This window comes from Grampus griseus (assembly GCF_964374135.1).
Source record: "Grampus griseus genome assembly, chromosome: 18".
In the NCBI taxonomy this organism is placed as follows: domain Eukaryota; kingdom Metazoa; phylum Chordata; class Mammalia; order Artiodactyla; family Delphinidae; genus Grampus; species Grampus griseus.
Genome location: NC_139012.1, coordinates 47,593,312 through 47,608,526, shown reverse-complemented (window position 1 = coordinate 47,608,526; position 15,215 = coordinate 47,593,312). Strand labels below are relative to the sequence as shown.

The 15,215-nt window shown below is 36.6% G+C and overlaps 1 protein-coding gene across 4 annotated transcripts in view; it reads right to left on the bottom strand.

Annotated features, from left to right (window-relative positions):
* Positions 1-15,215, bottom strand: part of DIAPH3 (diaphanous related formin 3) — a gene marked incomplete at both ends in the record, with an annotated part of 549,577 nt that overhangs the window by 370,900 nt on the left and 163,462 nt on the right. For all 4 annotated transcript variants that reach the window (XM_082675745.1, XM_082675746.1, XM_082675747.1 and 1 more), the window contains 2 exons: positions 9,129-9,234; positions 11,139-11,275. In XM_082675745.1, coding sequence (XP_082531871.1) covers positions 9,129-9,234; positions 11,139-11,275 — 243 coding nt within the window. The remainder of the gene's footprint in view (positions 1-9,128; positions 9,235-11,138; positions 11,276-15,215) is intronic.

Below are 15,215 nucleotides of genomic sequence, written 5' to 3'. Positions count from 1 at the left end.
AGTTGAGGATTTCCTCAAGAACAGCAACAGACAGAAAATGTCCTACAAAAGCTGAGACCAGCAAACCCCACATAGCCAAGGATTAGGAAAATAAGCAGACAAAACAGTAATTACAAATAGTGGGACAAATGTCAGCAATGTTGTAAACTAGAGGGGCAAAGACATATAACAGGGGACAAAGTAGATAAACTGTAAGCAAAAATCTCAAAGATATTCAATATGAGGGATAGAGCTTGTCAAAGGCAATCTTAAGAACAAGGCAAATGATCAAAGGAAAATCTTTAGAAGTAGAAAGAGGTTAAACAGCAAGACAAAGACACATGCTGGAATTGACATCACTTAATCATCAAAGCAGCTTTCTGCCCTTGAAAATGAAGTGAGAAGGTTTCTTCACATGTGAATATGCATCACCTAAAGTTCCTCTAGCACACAATTTAATTTACTGCTGTCTATCACTATGTGCAACACAAACAGGAGAAAAAATAAACACTTTATGCATCTTTAACCTTTGGTTTCCAACCCTTTTCAGACAAACAAGTTTAAGTACAAAATGCCAGGTATACTAACAGCAGTGATGCTTGAGCCTCGAACACAGGCCTGTCCAGGTTTTGCAAAGACCACCAACACAGATGCTTTCTCCACGATTATGTGGAAGGAATTGAAAAGGTATCCAACAAACAGCAAAAGCAAACATTCTTTAGAAAGTTCACACTTGGTCAACATATTCATCCTGAATATAACATGTTTTCACATGTAAAATGATGGCTATACTACACTGAAAACATATCAGCTTCCAAAGCTAAATTCAGACTGGAAACAAGCACCAGTAAAGTACTTAAATAAAAATCCTATCAGAATCTGTGAATACTTACTATCTGGGCCTGGAAGACACAGGTCAGACCGCTATTCATCTTCTCTACCCCATAGCAGAAATCATCTGTCTCTCTTTGCACAATCAAATTCTACATTATCAAGTTAAAATGAGTAAATGATGCTTATAGAGAAATATCTTGCCTCCAGTGCAACTAAAGAAACTCCAAAGAATTTTAAAATCTCATGTGTTAATTCAGAATATAAACTAAAATAGACTACTACATTATGTAGACAAACACAGAAAGAGTGAAGTATATCAGCATATATAAAGTCCTATAATTTTACTTATATTTCCAATTAAATATTCGGTAAATGAACACAGTAAGAGGACAAGTCAGAGCTTGAGGTAACTGCATATATCTCATACAGATGCAGAGAAATAAACTGAAGGATTCAAGAGGCCCTAATTTATATGAACAGGAACAGTTGGATTCAAGACAGAACTTGGATTTTTAAAGGTTTATTCAGACACTCCCCCTGAGACATCATGAATTTCTTCTGTGTTCTCCCATTTTGTTGAAACTCCTAGTATCGCAATTTTCATATGAAACATTAGCCAGCTATAAATTCCTGAGTATAAGCTTCTTAAGGACTTAAGCAGTGTATTTCATTCATCTTTATAGTTCTAATATCTAGCAGAACCCTGAACGGCAATCTCTGAATAATTAACTAATTGACTGGTTAATTATGAAATTTTGCAGTTACCTTGAGTCATGAATTAAGTGTATCTTTTTGGTGGTCTATTGTAGCAGAAGTGAAAAAATGTATTACACAGACTCAGAAAATTGGCAGTATACTCTAGGACAAAACTGTTTTTTTTAGTTTAGTAGGTGTGTGCTCCACATGACAATATGAGTTCACGTTGGTGTATTATTTTACTGTTTCTTTAATGTTTATTAGCTTAATGGCATATTATTTACTAGTCCATTTTAATATGTTTAACAGTTTGATTCATATAGATACAGTAACCAAACTGCTGCAAACCTCAATAAAAGTAGTGGTAAAAAAAGAGAGGAATTAAAATAAATTGATCTCTGCATCCTTCTGGAATGCCCCAACAGTGATCCTAAAGATAAACATTCTACTACACTCTGTATCCTTCATTAAATGTGCGAACGACTTACTTGATATTAAAAATAACTCTAGTTAACATTGACTTTTGTGAGGGGGTAGGAGATACTTGAAACAAAAAGAAACAGTAAATCAAGATATGACTATTCATTATAGGAAGACCTTCGTTTGGTCTCGTGCAAAATTAAACTTGGGTACATTTTGAGCATTTAAGGGGTAAGGGAAACAAAACAAACAGAAGCTAATAAACTTGGCTAAATTCAAAAAGGCATTGTAACTGATTTGTTTCAATGTCGTATTTGTCGATTATTGCCAAGTAACATATTTCAAAGTACAGAGTACTTTGTACTACTACTCTGTAATATCATATGAACCGAAATTAGTGAAGGTTTTGTTCCATTCACTCAACATCAAGGTACAACAAACGCACACCTTTGTGTATACAGGAACAACACCAGGAGCATCAGGCTGAAGGAAAAGAAGCCAAAAAGGTGACAGAAGGAGGTGCAACGGTCTGCTCTCTGCTGCCAGGCAATTCTCTCTGTGTCTCTGCATGTATTGCAAGTAGAGGTACAGATGGTTTTCTTCTGCAAGACCTTGACAAGGATGTCTGTATAGCAAACCATCTTGGAAGACAGAGACAGCATCTCCCCTCCAGAGCAAAAGGGAAGGCAGACCCACAGCCCATTCTGAAAGATCTGTGTTCTCCAAGCTCCTGTAACACGACCTGCCATTGCAGCCATGTCTTCAGACAGTCCCTCCAAAATAAAGACTGAACTCAATTATTTCCTGAACTGAGAACCCAAAAATTTATCAGCTGGCTGGGAGGCCTTGTTGAAAGCACTGTCACCTGGTAGCCCCAACTGATAGAGATCCCAATTGGGGGTCCCCAACAACTATAAACAACATGTTCCTTCCAGGAACACCATATGCACCTTCAAAACTATGTATCTTGTGGGGAAGCCAGGCATTAACATGCCTCTCTCTCCGAAAACACCATGACTTACACCACAGAGGTGCTCATAAGAGATGCTCAGGTGTGTGAGGAAACAGTATCAGCACACGTACAGCCTCAGACAACTGTGGCCATCTCTCCACACCCAGGCGAACTTTGGTTATTCTGGGGAGTTTCCTGGAGAGAACACTGATCACTACATACGTGCACCTGCAGACAGTTATCCCTACGATGAGTCACTGAATTAGAACAGATGATACGAAATGTGTCCCTGGTTTTAGCTGAAGTAATCAGTGACACTGCAGCAGCCTTGCAAGGCACTCAGGTCAGCTTTCACTCACTGGCAGGGTTGTTACAGTTGAAAGAGTTGCCCCAGATGTCCTCCTTGCTGAACAAAGAGAAGTCTGTGCAATCATTAATACCTCAGGCCGAGTGAAAGAGCAACAGAAGAAGATAAGAAAGCCTCCTGGTGTCCTAAGATAGACCCTGACGGTTTACAGGATTTGTTCAGCTGATGGGATCTGGGACCTGGAAGGCATGCCTGAGGTCAGTACTGCAGGGCAGCCTCAACCTGCTGCTTGGAGCACTGCTGACCAGCAGGCTTAATTAAATACTCTGGGAGACAAATGGAATGGAGCTCATCACAGCCTGTATCAGTCAGAGTAACTGCTGCCCATGATACCAGACTTGGATTCTCTAAGCTCAGGGTGTCGTCCCTATAACACAACCCACTGAAACTGGAAACTGGGGTTGACAAAGCTGATACCTGAGCTACTGCTATGGCTGTGGGTAACTGAAGTCCTTTGTTTTTGACCTAGGAGTTTGTGTATTTTGACAGCAGCACCCATACAAGTGTGGCAGACTAACACAGTAGTTTACAAGTAGCATAAAACCACAGATTCTTTGTGTTCTTGACACTCCAGGAGTCCAGGAAGACACCATAGGAAGGGAAGGTACAGCGTGCCGTCACTGAGGACACAGATGCAGAGGAAAAGTCAAATAGCCAACCCCAAAAACTCCAGGATTCCCACACTTTGATTCCTTTCCTGACAAAAATCTACCACAATCCCATCAGCCCTATGCCCAACAACATGGGTTTGAACAAACTCTTTAGGATCTAGATAATGCTTCAGACACTCTAGCAAAGTATGGCTCTAACAAGAGAAGAAAGAAGACACACATAGAAAGAAAAAATAATAATAAGAGGATAGAAATGAAAATAACAATGAAAATCAAAGTGTGACAGATACTAGAGATTGGTGCACTCACATTATTCCAACCCTCTTCTAAGGAAGACCCAGGCAACACAAGGAGCTAATCACACACACGAAGACTGGACCCTATCAGAATCAGAGGTAGTCACATTATCTTCATCATTATTATTAGCAGACTTAAGTAAATGTAACAATCCTCCCTTAAAAAGTACTTTGAAATAAATATACTTTGCACTAAGAGAAAAATGAGGAATTTTTTAATTTTACTATCTCCCATTTTCTCCAATTTAAAAGCAAACAATTGGTTTCTATTTTATTCAGAGACAAACAAACAAGTTTTATTTTTAATTTCATTTGCTAATATCACCCCTGACTAGTACATTTTAATAAATGCAACTTAAATAGCTAATGGAATAAAATGGGTACTTAGAGCAATAGCTTTATGGGAAAATTGATAATCAGCTAGTTCTAAAATATTTTTTTTATTTTTGTTAACTTTAGAAACACCCAGAGAGAAAAGTATTTAGATATTACTAAAGTACTGCTTGATCATTTTAAAGGAAATAGAATTAGCAACCCCAGAAAAGAGAATCTACTTACTTTTTTCCCCCTAAGTTAGCTATCAGGAAAACAATAACTTTACTCTTAACTTAAGCTTGCTACCTGCTAGCTATTTCATACATTTGACTTAACAGGAAGAAGAAACATCCATTAGCGTATAAACACACAACAAAATGGTTTAGTAGGGAATATTAGAATTGAGAACAATTCTTTGAATTGTTCAATTGAGAACAATTCACAAGAAATGAATTTAAATGATGCTAAAATGACCTTTCACTTCTCACTGAAAATTAAACTTTAAAAACTATATCAAGAAATTATAGTGTTTATAGGACATCAAAAAATAATGACACTACTAAGTGTGACAGAAAATATACTTAATTACAACTTAAGCAATTAGTTTCATAAAAACTAATATAATCAGCCACCTGTATCCTGATAAAAATTCTTCAAGCAATTTCCACAGCTGTCCAGAAAGAGGCTGCTGCTAGCCCCTCCTCTCCACCCTTAATGCCTTAACACTAAATATGGCAAATAAGCCGTCATTAAGAAAGAAATCATCCCCACAAATATTCACAGTAGCATTGTTCACAATAACCAAAAAGTTTAAAACAGCCCACATGCCCACCACCTGACAACTGATAAACGAAATGCCGGATACCATACAGCAGCATCATATATGGCATCAACAACAACCACAACAAAATGAGGCTCTGATACATCCTACAGCATGGATGAACCTTGAAAATACTATGCTAAGTGAAAGAAGGAAGAAAAGACCACATACTCTGTGATTTCACTGATACCAAACATCTGGAATACAAAACTCTATAGAGGGAGAAAGTAGAGTATTGGCTGCCTACAGCTAGAGATAATGAGGGCACCGAGGGGTGACGGCCAAGGCATGAGGGCTTTCTTTTGGGGATGATGAAAATGTACTAAAATTGATTGTGGTGAAAATTGTACCATTCTGAATATGCATAAAAACATGGAATTGTACACTTTAAATGAATAAATTTTATCTCAATAAAACTGTTAAAAAAATCATTTCAAAATTATATCAATTCTCTAGACGAATATATTTTCATTTCTTCAAGTCTTACTGTCTTCTATGGAATAGTAATCTTAATTTATAGTTTTTAATTAATAGTTCTTTTTATCATATTTTATCGTAACTATAAAGTTATTTTTCCATAACTTAGCACCTTCAGTAAAATCAGACTAACTACCCATAATAGAAATGAATAAATTTACCCAAGAATTTTTTTGACTCATGTAGTTTGCCTTCAAGTTCATACAGTAATCAGGATTTTAAAAGACCAGATAGATTTAGTTTAATGTCTGGTAGCCAAAACAAATTTAATATGCCAAATAACCAAGAATTTCAAGGTTGCAATAGTCAAACTTTCCAATTAGAGTCAATCCTGTCATTTACCTAGGCAAAACTTGACTTTGTTCTTAAAGAGCCCTTCTTTATCCTTTCCCTCACAGCTTTCAAACATCAAATGATGTAATAATGTTGTAAAAAAAGTTGGAACCCCAATTTTATCAAGATTTTTTAAACTTTTATTTTGAAGTAATTATAGATTCATTGGAAATTGCAAAAAAAAAAAAAAAATACGTACAGGTTGGTCCTGAGTACTCGTCACACAATTCCTCCCATTGGTAACATCCTGCATCATTATAGTACAATACCAAAACCAAGAAGTTGAAATTGGTACAATCCACAGAGCTTTTTCAGATTTTACCAGCTTTACACTCATCTGTGTATGCATGTACAGTTCTATGCAATTTCATCACATGTATAGATTTGTGTAACCATCACCACAATCAAGATACAGAACTGCTTTAATTGCACGACACTCCTTCCTGCTATTTATTTACAGCCACACCCAACACTTTCCCGGACCCCAATCCAAATCTTTGGCAACCAGTAAAGCAGTAAACTGTTCTTAGAGAACTGTTCTCTATAATCTGGTTATTTCAAGAACGTTATATAGGGCTTCCCTGGTGGCGCAGTGGTTGAGAGTCCCCCTGCCGATGCAGGGGACGCGGGTTCGTGCCCCGGTCCAGGAGGATCCCACATGCCGCGGAGCGGCTGGGCCCGTGAGCCATGGCCACTGAGCTTGCGGGTCCGGAGCCTGTGCTCCGCAACGGGAGAGGCCACAACAGTGAGAGGCCCGCGTACGGCAAAAAAAAAAAAAAAAGAAGAATGTTATATAAATGAAACCACACTGGGCAACCTTTTAGGACTGGCATTTTTCAACAGTGTGTAACCTTTTAGGACTGGCATTTTTCAATCTGCATAATTCTCTGAAGATTCACGCAAGTTGCGTTAAGTCAGTAGTTCATTCCTCTTTGATGTGGAATAGTATTATATGTACGGTGTACCACAGTGTAACCATTCACCTGTTGAGGGACACGGGGTTGTTCCCAGTGTGGGGCTATGACAAATAAACCTGTTATAAAAATTTGTGCATGCATTTTTGTGTGAACATAAGTTTTCATTAGCAAGTTTTCATTAAATGCTGGGTTGTATAGTAAAGTATCAATTTTAATATCAACACTGGTAATGTTTCTTTAAAAAGTGAAGATCACATTTAATCTCCACTGACTTTATTTTTTTAATTTACCAAAATTACTTTTTAAAGCTAGCATTTACTGAACGTTTCTGCTAATGAACCAAGCAGCGTACTAAGCATTTAAACCTATATCCTATGTAATCCTTGCATCAACAGTGAGCTAGGTACTGAGATTATTGCCATCTTACAACTGCGAAAACTGAAGTATAGAAAAGATTTGGGAACTGATCCAGAGTCACTAAAGCTACGATGTGAAGAGCTGGGACTCAAATTCAAGCCTGCCTGACTCAGAACTCTATTGTTTTCATCATTCCTGTAACATGTGTGTCATTAAATACAAAAAGTATGCATTAGAACCAAAAGGTCTTTACTTAGGGAATAAACTTTACATGGGACTATTACATTTCATAGTGAGATTTTTAAACTAGACATAATTTCTAATAAGCTGCACAAATTACCAAAATTAATCTAATAACCTAATGGTATTTGCACAAACACTGTGCAAGTAAAAGTTACATGAGTACTAGAGGAAAACCCAGATAAAGTAATTGTTCAGCTTTTCTCTACACAGTTTCTTTTAGGCTCACTCTTCATTAGTCCTGTGGTGAACAGGAAATCTGGGGCCAATGAGAAATGAGAAGGAAAGGGAAATGAGGGTAATGGTAAATGGATTAACAGACCCCAGCCCACCGAGGAACTGAAGGAGCAGGGTTGAGGTCAGCGGTGGACACAAAGCCCAGGCCCCCACTCCCAGATGTGGAAGGAGGAGCTCTTTTCCAGAAGCTCCAGGAACTGGACCCACGCAATAGTGACCATACACGTACTCAGATCTTCAAGTCTGCATACTGTCCCGAGAAACCAGTCACACAGGGTTCCTCACCACCATTCACAAACACTGTCACCAGAAGCAGATTCACAAAATACCGTCTTCAGAAATGTCATAATAAATTATTAATATGACAGTCCCTAACATTTTCTGATTTTTCATCAAATACCATGTTTATTTTTTATTAACTTAACACTAAGATCTGGCTTTTCCATTCCTACCACAATGAGAAACAATTAAATGGCTAAAGTACACAGAGCTTTCAAGTAAAAATTAAAACTATAATATTTTACTATTAAGTGTGAAACAGATTTACTTCATAGCTATTAGCACCTTGGTTTCCAAATTTTATTGCACATTAGAATCACCTGAGGATCTTTCAAAAATCCCAATAGCCAGGTCCCAACCACACCAATTATTGTTTTTTTTAATTTGAAGGTAGGAATCAGTCATTGATAATTCCTTAAAAATACTTAGGTTTGATTAGCAATGATTGTAACAATAGTTCCAGCAATAAAATTCTTGTGTCTTTAAAAAAAAGGGAGAAATTAAATGAATATTAGACATGCAGCTTGGGTATTATAGTGTTTCAAGTCTAAATGTGACTTTTTGGGAGTGCTTAAAAATCTTTGAAAGAAAAAAAAATCTTTGAAAGGATTTTTCTAAGTGTATCTTGGTCTTTTTACTCATGGACACTCTCAACTTTTCAGATATAAAACTAATACAACGAAAAGCCACAATTCACTCAATTGCCTAGACTTCTTAAAAAATTATAAAAATCAACAATTGAGATAACAATTCATGGACTATGATTATATATTTCACAGAGAAATCTAGTAAGTCAACTTCTAGGAACCTAAGGAAATAATTATAGGTGTACATAAATTTGTATCTATAAGATAAATTATGATATGTTAGAATTCTGTATTTATTTAAAATGCTATAAAATATTAAATGGCATGTGGGGTTTCATACTACAGTATTAAATATAAGTCAATCAGGAAACAGTTACAAAAAACAGTATGAATGATAAACATGAAACCTACTTGCAATTGAACTGAATTGTGCCGAAGACCTTCCACAATAGAAGAAAATCTGTCAATTTTTCTTTCTTCTCCAGATGATGTTAAAGCTTCTAAAACTTCTTCAAGGCTATTGGAAAATTTGAAATTATAAAGTAAATTACAAACAGCAAATAACCCAATACAATAGCTTAATCTACTAAACTCCAGAGTGACTACTCCTAGGCAACCAATAACATTTTAAAAGTAGCTTACTGATCATATAGCACATATCAAGCATGACCTATGTTACATGTTTTAATTCATTTATTCCTCATAATAACCCTATGATCATGTTTATTTACCAAGCATTTATATAGTACTTACTACACATCAGGCACTATTTAAACCGGTTTACAAATATTAACCATTTTTAATGTATATAATTCTATGAACTCTATAATATGGGATAATTATTTTTATCCCATATTATAGGATAGGAAACTGAGGAAGAAAAAGGTTAAGCCATTTGTCTAGGGTCTCAGGTCTACTAAATGATAAACCTGTGTAGTGAGCACTATATAAATGCTCTTAACCACTATAACCCTACTCTGTCTTGAGTATAAATAAATGAAGCTCTGGTGCCCAAAAACATATAGTACTAAGGAATTACAGTCAAATATAAAGAATAATGGTTATGCAAGAAGTATACTTGCTACTTCTTTAAAGAATGCTTATGCTAACAGCACCCAGCATACTGTAAAAGCTCACACAGTTTGTGGACGTAGACACTTTAGTCCTAAGAGTTATTTACTCATTTTGATGACCTATCCTGAAGTCAAGAAATAATAAAAATAATATGGAAGTGGAGGAGGAGGAGTAGAAGAGGGAGGAGGAAAAAGAGGAAGAGGATTAAGAAAGAGAAGGTAAAGGAGAAGGACAAGAAGAAAGGAAAGGAGGGAGGAAGGGATAGGGAAGGAAAAGGGAAGAAGAGAAAAGAGAAGAAACAAGAAGTAAGGGAGAGAGGGGGGAAGAGGAAGGAGGGAAGCCAAGGGAGGAGGATGGAGGAGGAGCAGAAAGGAGTTGGGGGAGAACAGGAAGTATCTTATGTGTCGACATTAAACTCACACTTAGGTTTCTGCACCAAAATTAACATGGCCTTTTTAAAATGGGAAAGTGCAGAAGCTGTACGCCTGGCTTTGCAGCTGGGACTGCAGCAGGCACGGCCTCATCCAGGGATACACACTATAGCTACATATGGGGGCAGAGGGCCGGGGCTGAGTGTTGCCTGTTGACTCTCCAACTAAGTCCAAACTGAGCGGCGCAACAGTCATCGGCCCCACAGGACCTCTACATGGACAATTTTTAAATGTGTGCAGGAGGTTTCACTTACAGGGCTCTGCCTACCCTTATAGGAGGGAGGGCCATTTCTGTTTGTTCTTTTGGTTGTTCAGCTTGTATATCTTTATCATTTATAAAAAGTATTTTAAATAAATTTTAAATGCTTTCTTGTAATAAGAACACTAATCTTCCTTAAAAAGAAAAACAGGTTTATTTTTATTTATCTTTTAATATGTATATAATGGTCTTTTAGTTACAGCTCTAGCAATTGTGGATAATGTCTTTAAAGTTAAAACTTTAGTATGTACTTTACTGTCAAGGACCTTGCACCCTCAACCATTACATTATCAATTACACACTTATTATTGAATTAATTCTATCCAATAAATAAATAAGAAACAGAACCAATTTGTATATTTTTCAAAGTCTCCATTTAGAATATTTATTTAGGTTTTGAGTTCAGAACAGTTTAAATATAATGAAGAAATCCACTTTTCATAGAAACATGTTAGCCCATAACTACTATATTGATTAAGAGAAAAAAATTACTACTCAAACATTTCCGTTCAGCCAATATAAATCTAAATCACCTGCTTAAGTATAGTTCATTTTTTTAAAGTAAATTCTAGACTAAAATAGAATAATGAAAACATTATATGACTCAAACTGTATTAAATTATTATGTAATGAGAGAAATAAGCTGAGAAGACTTACATGCTTTCCTCCCCTACAATGCACACTGCAGAAAGGAGTTTAACCACATCCGTCATCATACTGGGCTTCTCAGGATCAATGGCTCTGGCTAACAAAGAAAGACTCCTCTCTTCACTCATAATTCTTTCCAAGCCATACTACAACATTTTGGAAATAAGAGGTTAAATTTTAGTGGTTAGTTGAAAAAATAGTGCCCTGAAGGAAATGTAGTTATTTTTAAAATGTTTATAAGATAATATACGTGTACATGTAGTAAAGCCAGAAAATATAAAGAATGCATAACATCCTAAAAAAATTCATAGAAGTATTCCCTTTACATTAAGAACTATGAGAATCAATCAAATATAGATAACCCCTCAAAGGTAATTTTATAGCAATATGACTGATAATTACTAAGATAGATAAGTGGCCAACTAGAGAAAGAGAGAAGCAGTGAGGAATACTGAGATTCCCAACAGGAACACACAAAATGAACAGACTGATACTGAACCAGACACTGAGGCCGTGAGGAGCTCTACTGGGAAGGAAGGTTGGTAAGAGGTACCACAAATAAACGCACAGATCACTGTCCCAGAGAAATATAATGTGAACCACATGTGCAATGTAAAATTTCAAACAAAAAGTAAAACTGATTTTAATAGAATTATTCCGATATACCCAAAATATTATCATTTTAACATATAATCAATATAGAACATTTATTGATGAGATATTTTTACTTTTTTTCTTCCTAAGTATTCAAAATCTAGTGTGTATTGTACACTTACAGCACATCTCAGTTCAGACTAGCCACATTTCAAGGGCTCAGTAGCCACATGTGGCAACCACATTACACAGTGCGGGCCTAGATAGTAACACTTAGTTCATAAACAGGCAAAAGCTGAAGGGTGATTCGGGCTGATACCATGTAGAAACTGCCATAAGAACATGTGTATTCTGATCTGAACGATATTTTGTTATCAGAAAGACAATGCAGTTGTAAACACATTATATAAATGGAATGATTTTGAATGAGGCCAAAGTTTGCTACTGCCAGGATGTCACATTCAATTGGAAGATGGGAGTTATGTTAATGACTTAGTGTTTTGATTTAAGGATGTATACATCTCTTAGGGTCTACTCACAATTTATGGAAGATAAGTATCAAATAACAGAGGATGAATAGAAGCAATAAAACAGTACTATTTATCTACCATACATCCCAGAGGATCCTTTTAAAGAGTGAGAATTTAGTTGATTAGAATTACTACTAAGCACTAAAAAGGAACTTAATCTCAATTACAGACCTACGAACTCAAAATTAGCACTAGGTATTGGTATCAAAGTAAAATCTATAACAAGCTTAAATCCAAATGCTTTGAATGTTATGAATGTTATGAAAACTTATTTATAAGTTTCCTGTCTTGTATATCGCATTTACGTAAAGAAGCTTCACACACTGTGGTGAAATATTGCACTTGCTTTAAACCACTATCTAAAGAACACAGGTACAAAGGAGGAAGTACAAACAGAAGGGTCAAGGGCCCCAGGGTATGATTTTTGAAGGGACTTCTCTGTCCTGTTGGTGACAGGGAAACGTTTACAAGGAAACAGCTAAACCAACCAGGAAATGCTCACTTTTGTGGTACTCTGGGCTGTTTCATAACTGGAAACAAAGAAAAGCAGGCATGGGGCCAAAGACTACAATATGCCTCGACAATCATTCCAGGGAATTGTCAGAGTTTTGTAATGTACCACTTAGACCCAATTCAAAAAGTCAATCACCCAATGATTACCAAGTACCAAAGGGCTACCTCTGTCCTAATAAACCTGAGACTGAGTAAAGCTTGCCTTCAGCACTTCCTCCTTCACTTCCCCCACTCTGGGCTGGCATGAGCCAGCACCTGCCCTTCTGGAATCAGAATCCTGTGGCTCCTCCAGCCATTCAAAGCAACTCATACTGATTTCCTCTAAGGGATACCACCTACCTTCTCTGTCAGGCCCTCTGACCCTAAACCATGTGTCAAGAGTGGAACAGGAGCATTCTCTGATCTCCTAGTTTCGACCAGTGTCCTGTGAACTCAAAGCTGCATCACTGGCAATATTCTCTGACTTCACTAATGGAAAATTGTACGGTGCTCATTTTGAGACTGGAATGAGGCCAGGTTACCACTACTGTATCTAGAATTAAAGACTGAACTGCTGCCTACTTGTATAAAATTAATCATTCAATTATTTAAAAAAACAAAGCAAAACTAAACCCGTTGACTCTGTGAGAGAAATAGTCAACTTACCAGTGCTGGCACTTAAAGTGCATTAAATGAAGGCTATTACAAGGTTAGAGAGATAGTGACCAATTTTGGAAGGTCTGTCTCTCCACTGAATGTCAAGGATCCACTCCAGAGTTTAGGAAAACTCAAATTTTCTAAACTGAGGACCAGTGATAGGTTCCCTTTGCATTCTACTTGAGGCCTATTATTACCTCATAGAACTACAGGCCACTGAAGGTGTGTTAGGCAGGGAAAGGTGAATACCCTAAATCCCTGTGTCAGATGCCCTACATGAACATTGGTGCTGAATGACTACCCACGTTGAGTTAATACCAGCAGCAGAGATAACGTAGGGAGGGGGCTGGCTTCAGGAAAAAGGCACCCTCGCTGGGGGTACACACCTTAACATAAAAGGTTAACTGGCCAAAAAGAAACCCCTGTTTTGACTACCTCTCAATTTAAAGGTATTTAACTTTTCATCTTAACTTTTATTTTCTTCCTAATAAATACTCAAAATCTTCTTCTATTTAAACACTATTATAAAGTTCAATTTAGTATTATAAAAAAATTCAATTTCATACAATGATATAAGATTCACTCATAATATCAATTATATGATTAATTACTAGTACCAAATAAGGTACTAGTACATACATTTTTTTCTCTTAAAGCCTATATTTTTCATCATTCAATGAACTTTTATAAAGACTGCACAGTAAGGTAGAGGAAAAACCATCAACCAATCCTGGAAAAAATATATTTACCAAAAAATTTCACATATAATTATGTTTAGAATTCAGACATTATAATTCCAAGTATCAGTAACTTTTTATTCATAGCAGCATGACAGTAATAAATGCAAATGGAATATATTCCAGCTCCACATAAACTATAAACAAAATAATCCATTATTTAACAATAAATCACATTATATTAATTAGAATATAAACACATAAAGTTTACTCCCTTTCCAATTCAGTCTTAAACCAAGTAGGAATATTATCTTCTATATACCACTTCACTTTAACCATGACATTCTTAAATTCAAATTATGATCCAAATACCCCGTGCCCCTTTGTTTTGGAAAAATGTTCCTGGGTTTTCGCTGCTCTTAGCCTTCCCATCACCAGTGAAATTTCCAGTTGCTATATTCTTATTTTAGAAGCCCCCCACTCCACCTGAAAGCAAGTGTTATATACTCAGTGTGAAAAGATGTCTCCCTATGAGCAATTTGATTCCTTTATTCACTCACTCTTAAAACATACTCTACAAAGGTTACATAATATATCTAAAATCGAATTCTCACAAAACAGTGAGTTCAGTACAGAAAGTACTTGTGATTTCTACATCAGATATTTTCCCTGAAAATCGTATCTGATTGGAGGAAGCAGGGAGGTGAAAAATATTTCATTGGTTAAAAATAGAAAACTCCAGAAAATGATGAAAAATCCATAAATAATTCAATTAAAAAATAATTATAAAATATAAATATTTGCTGAATTTAATAAAAAGAAATGTAAATGTCAATAATTTAAGTACAAGTACTTAAATACGAAGTTCTCTAAAAGTTTATTTTAAAAATGAGGATAGGGTTTCCCTGGTGGCGCAGTGGTTGAGAATCTCCCTGCTAATGCAGGGGACACGGGTTCCAGCCCTGGTCTGGGAGGATCCCGCATGCCGCGGATCAACTAGGCCTGTGAGCCACAACTACTGAGCCTGCGCGTCTGGAGCCTGTGCTCCGCAAAAAGAGAGGCCGCGATAGTGAGAGGCCCGCGCACCACGATGAAGAGTGGCCCCTGCTTGCCACAACTGGAGAAAGCCCTCGCAC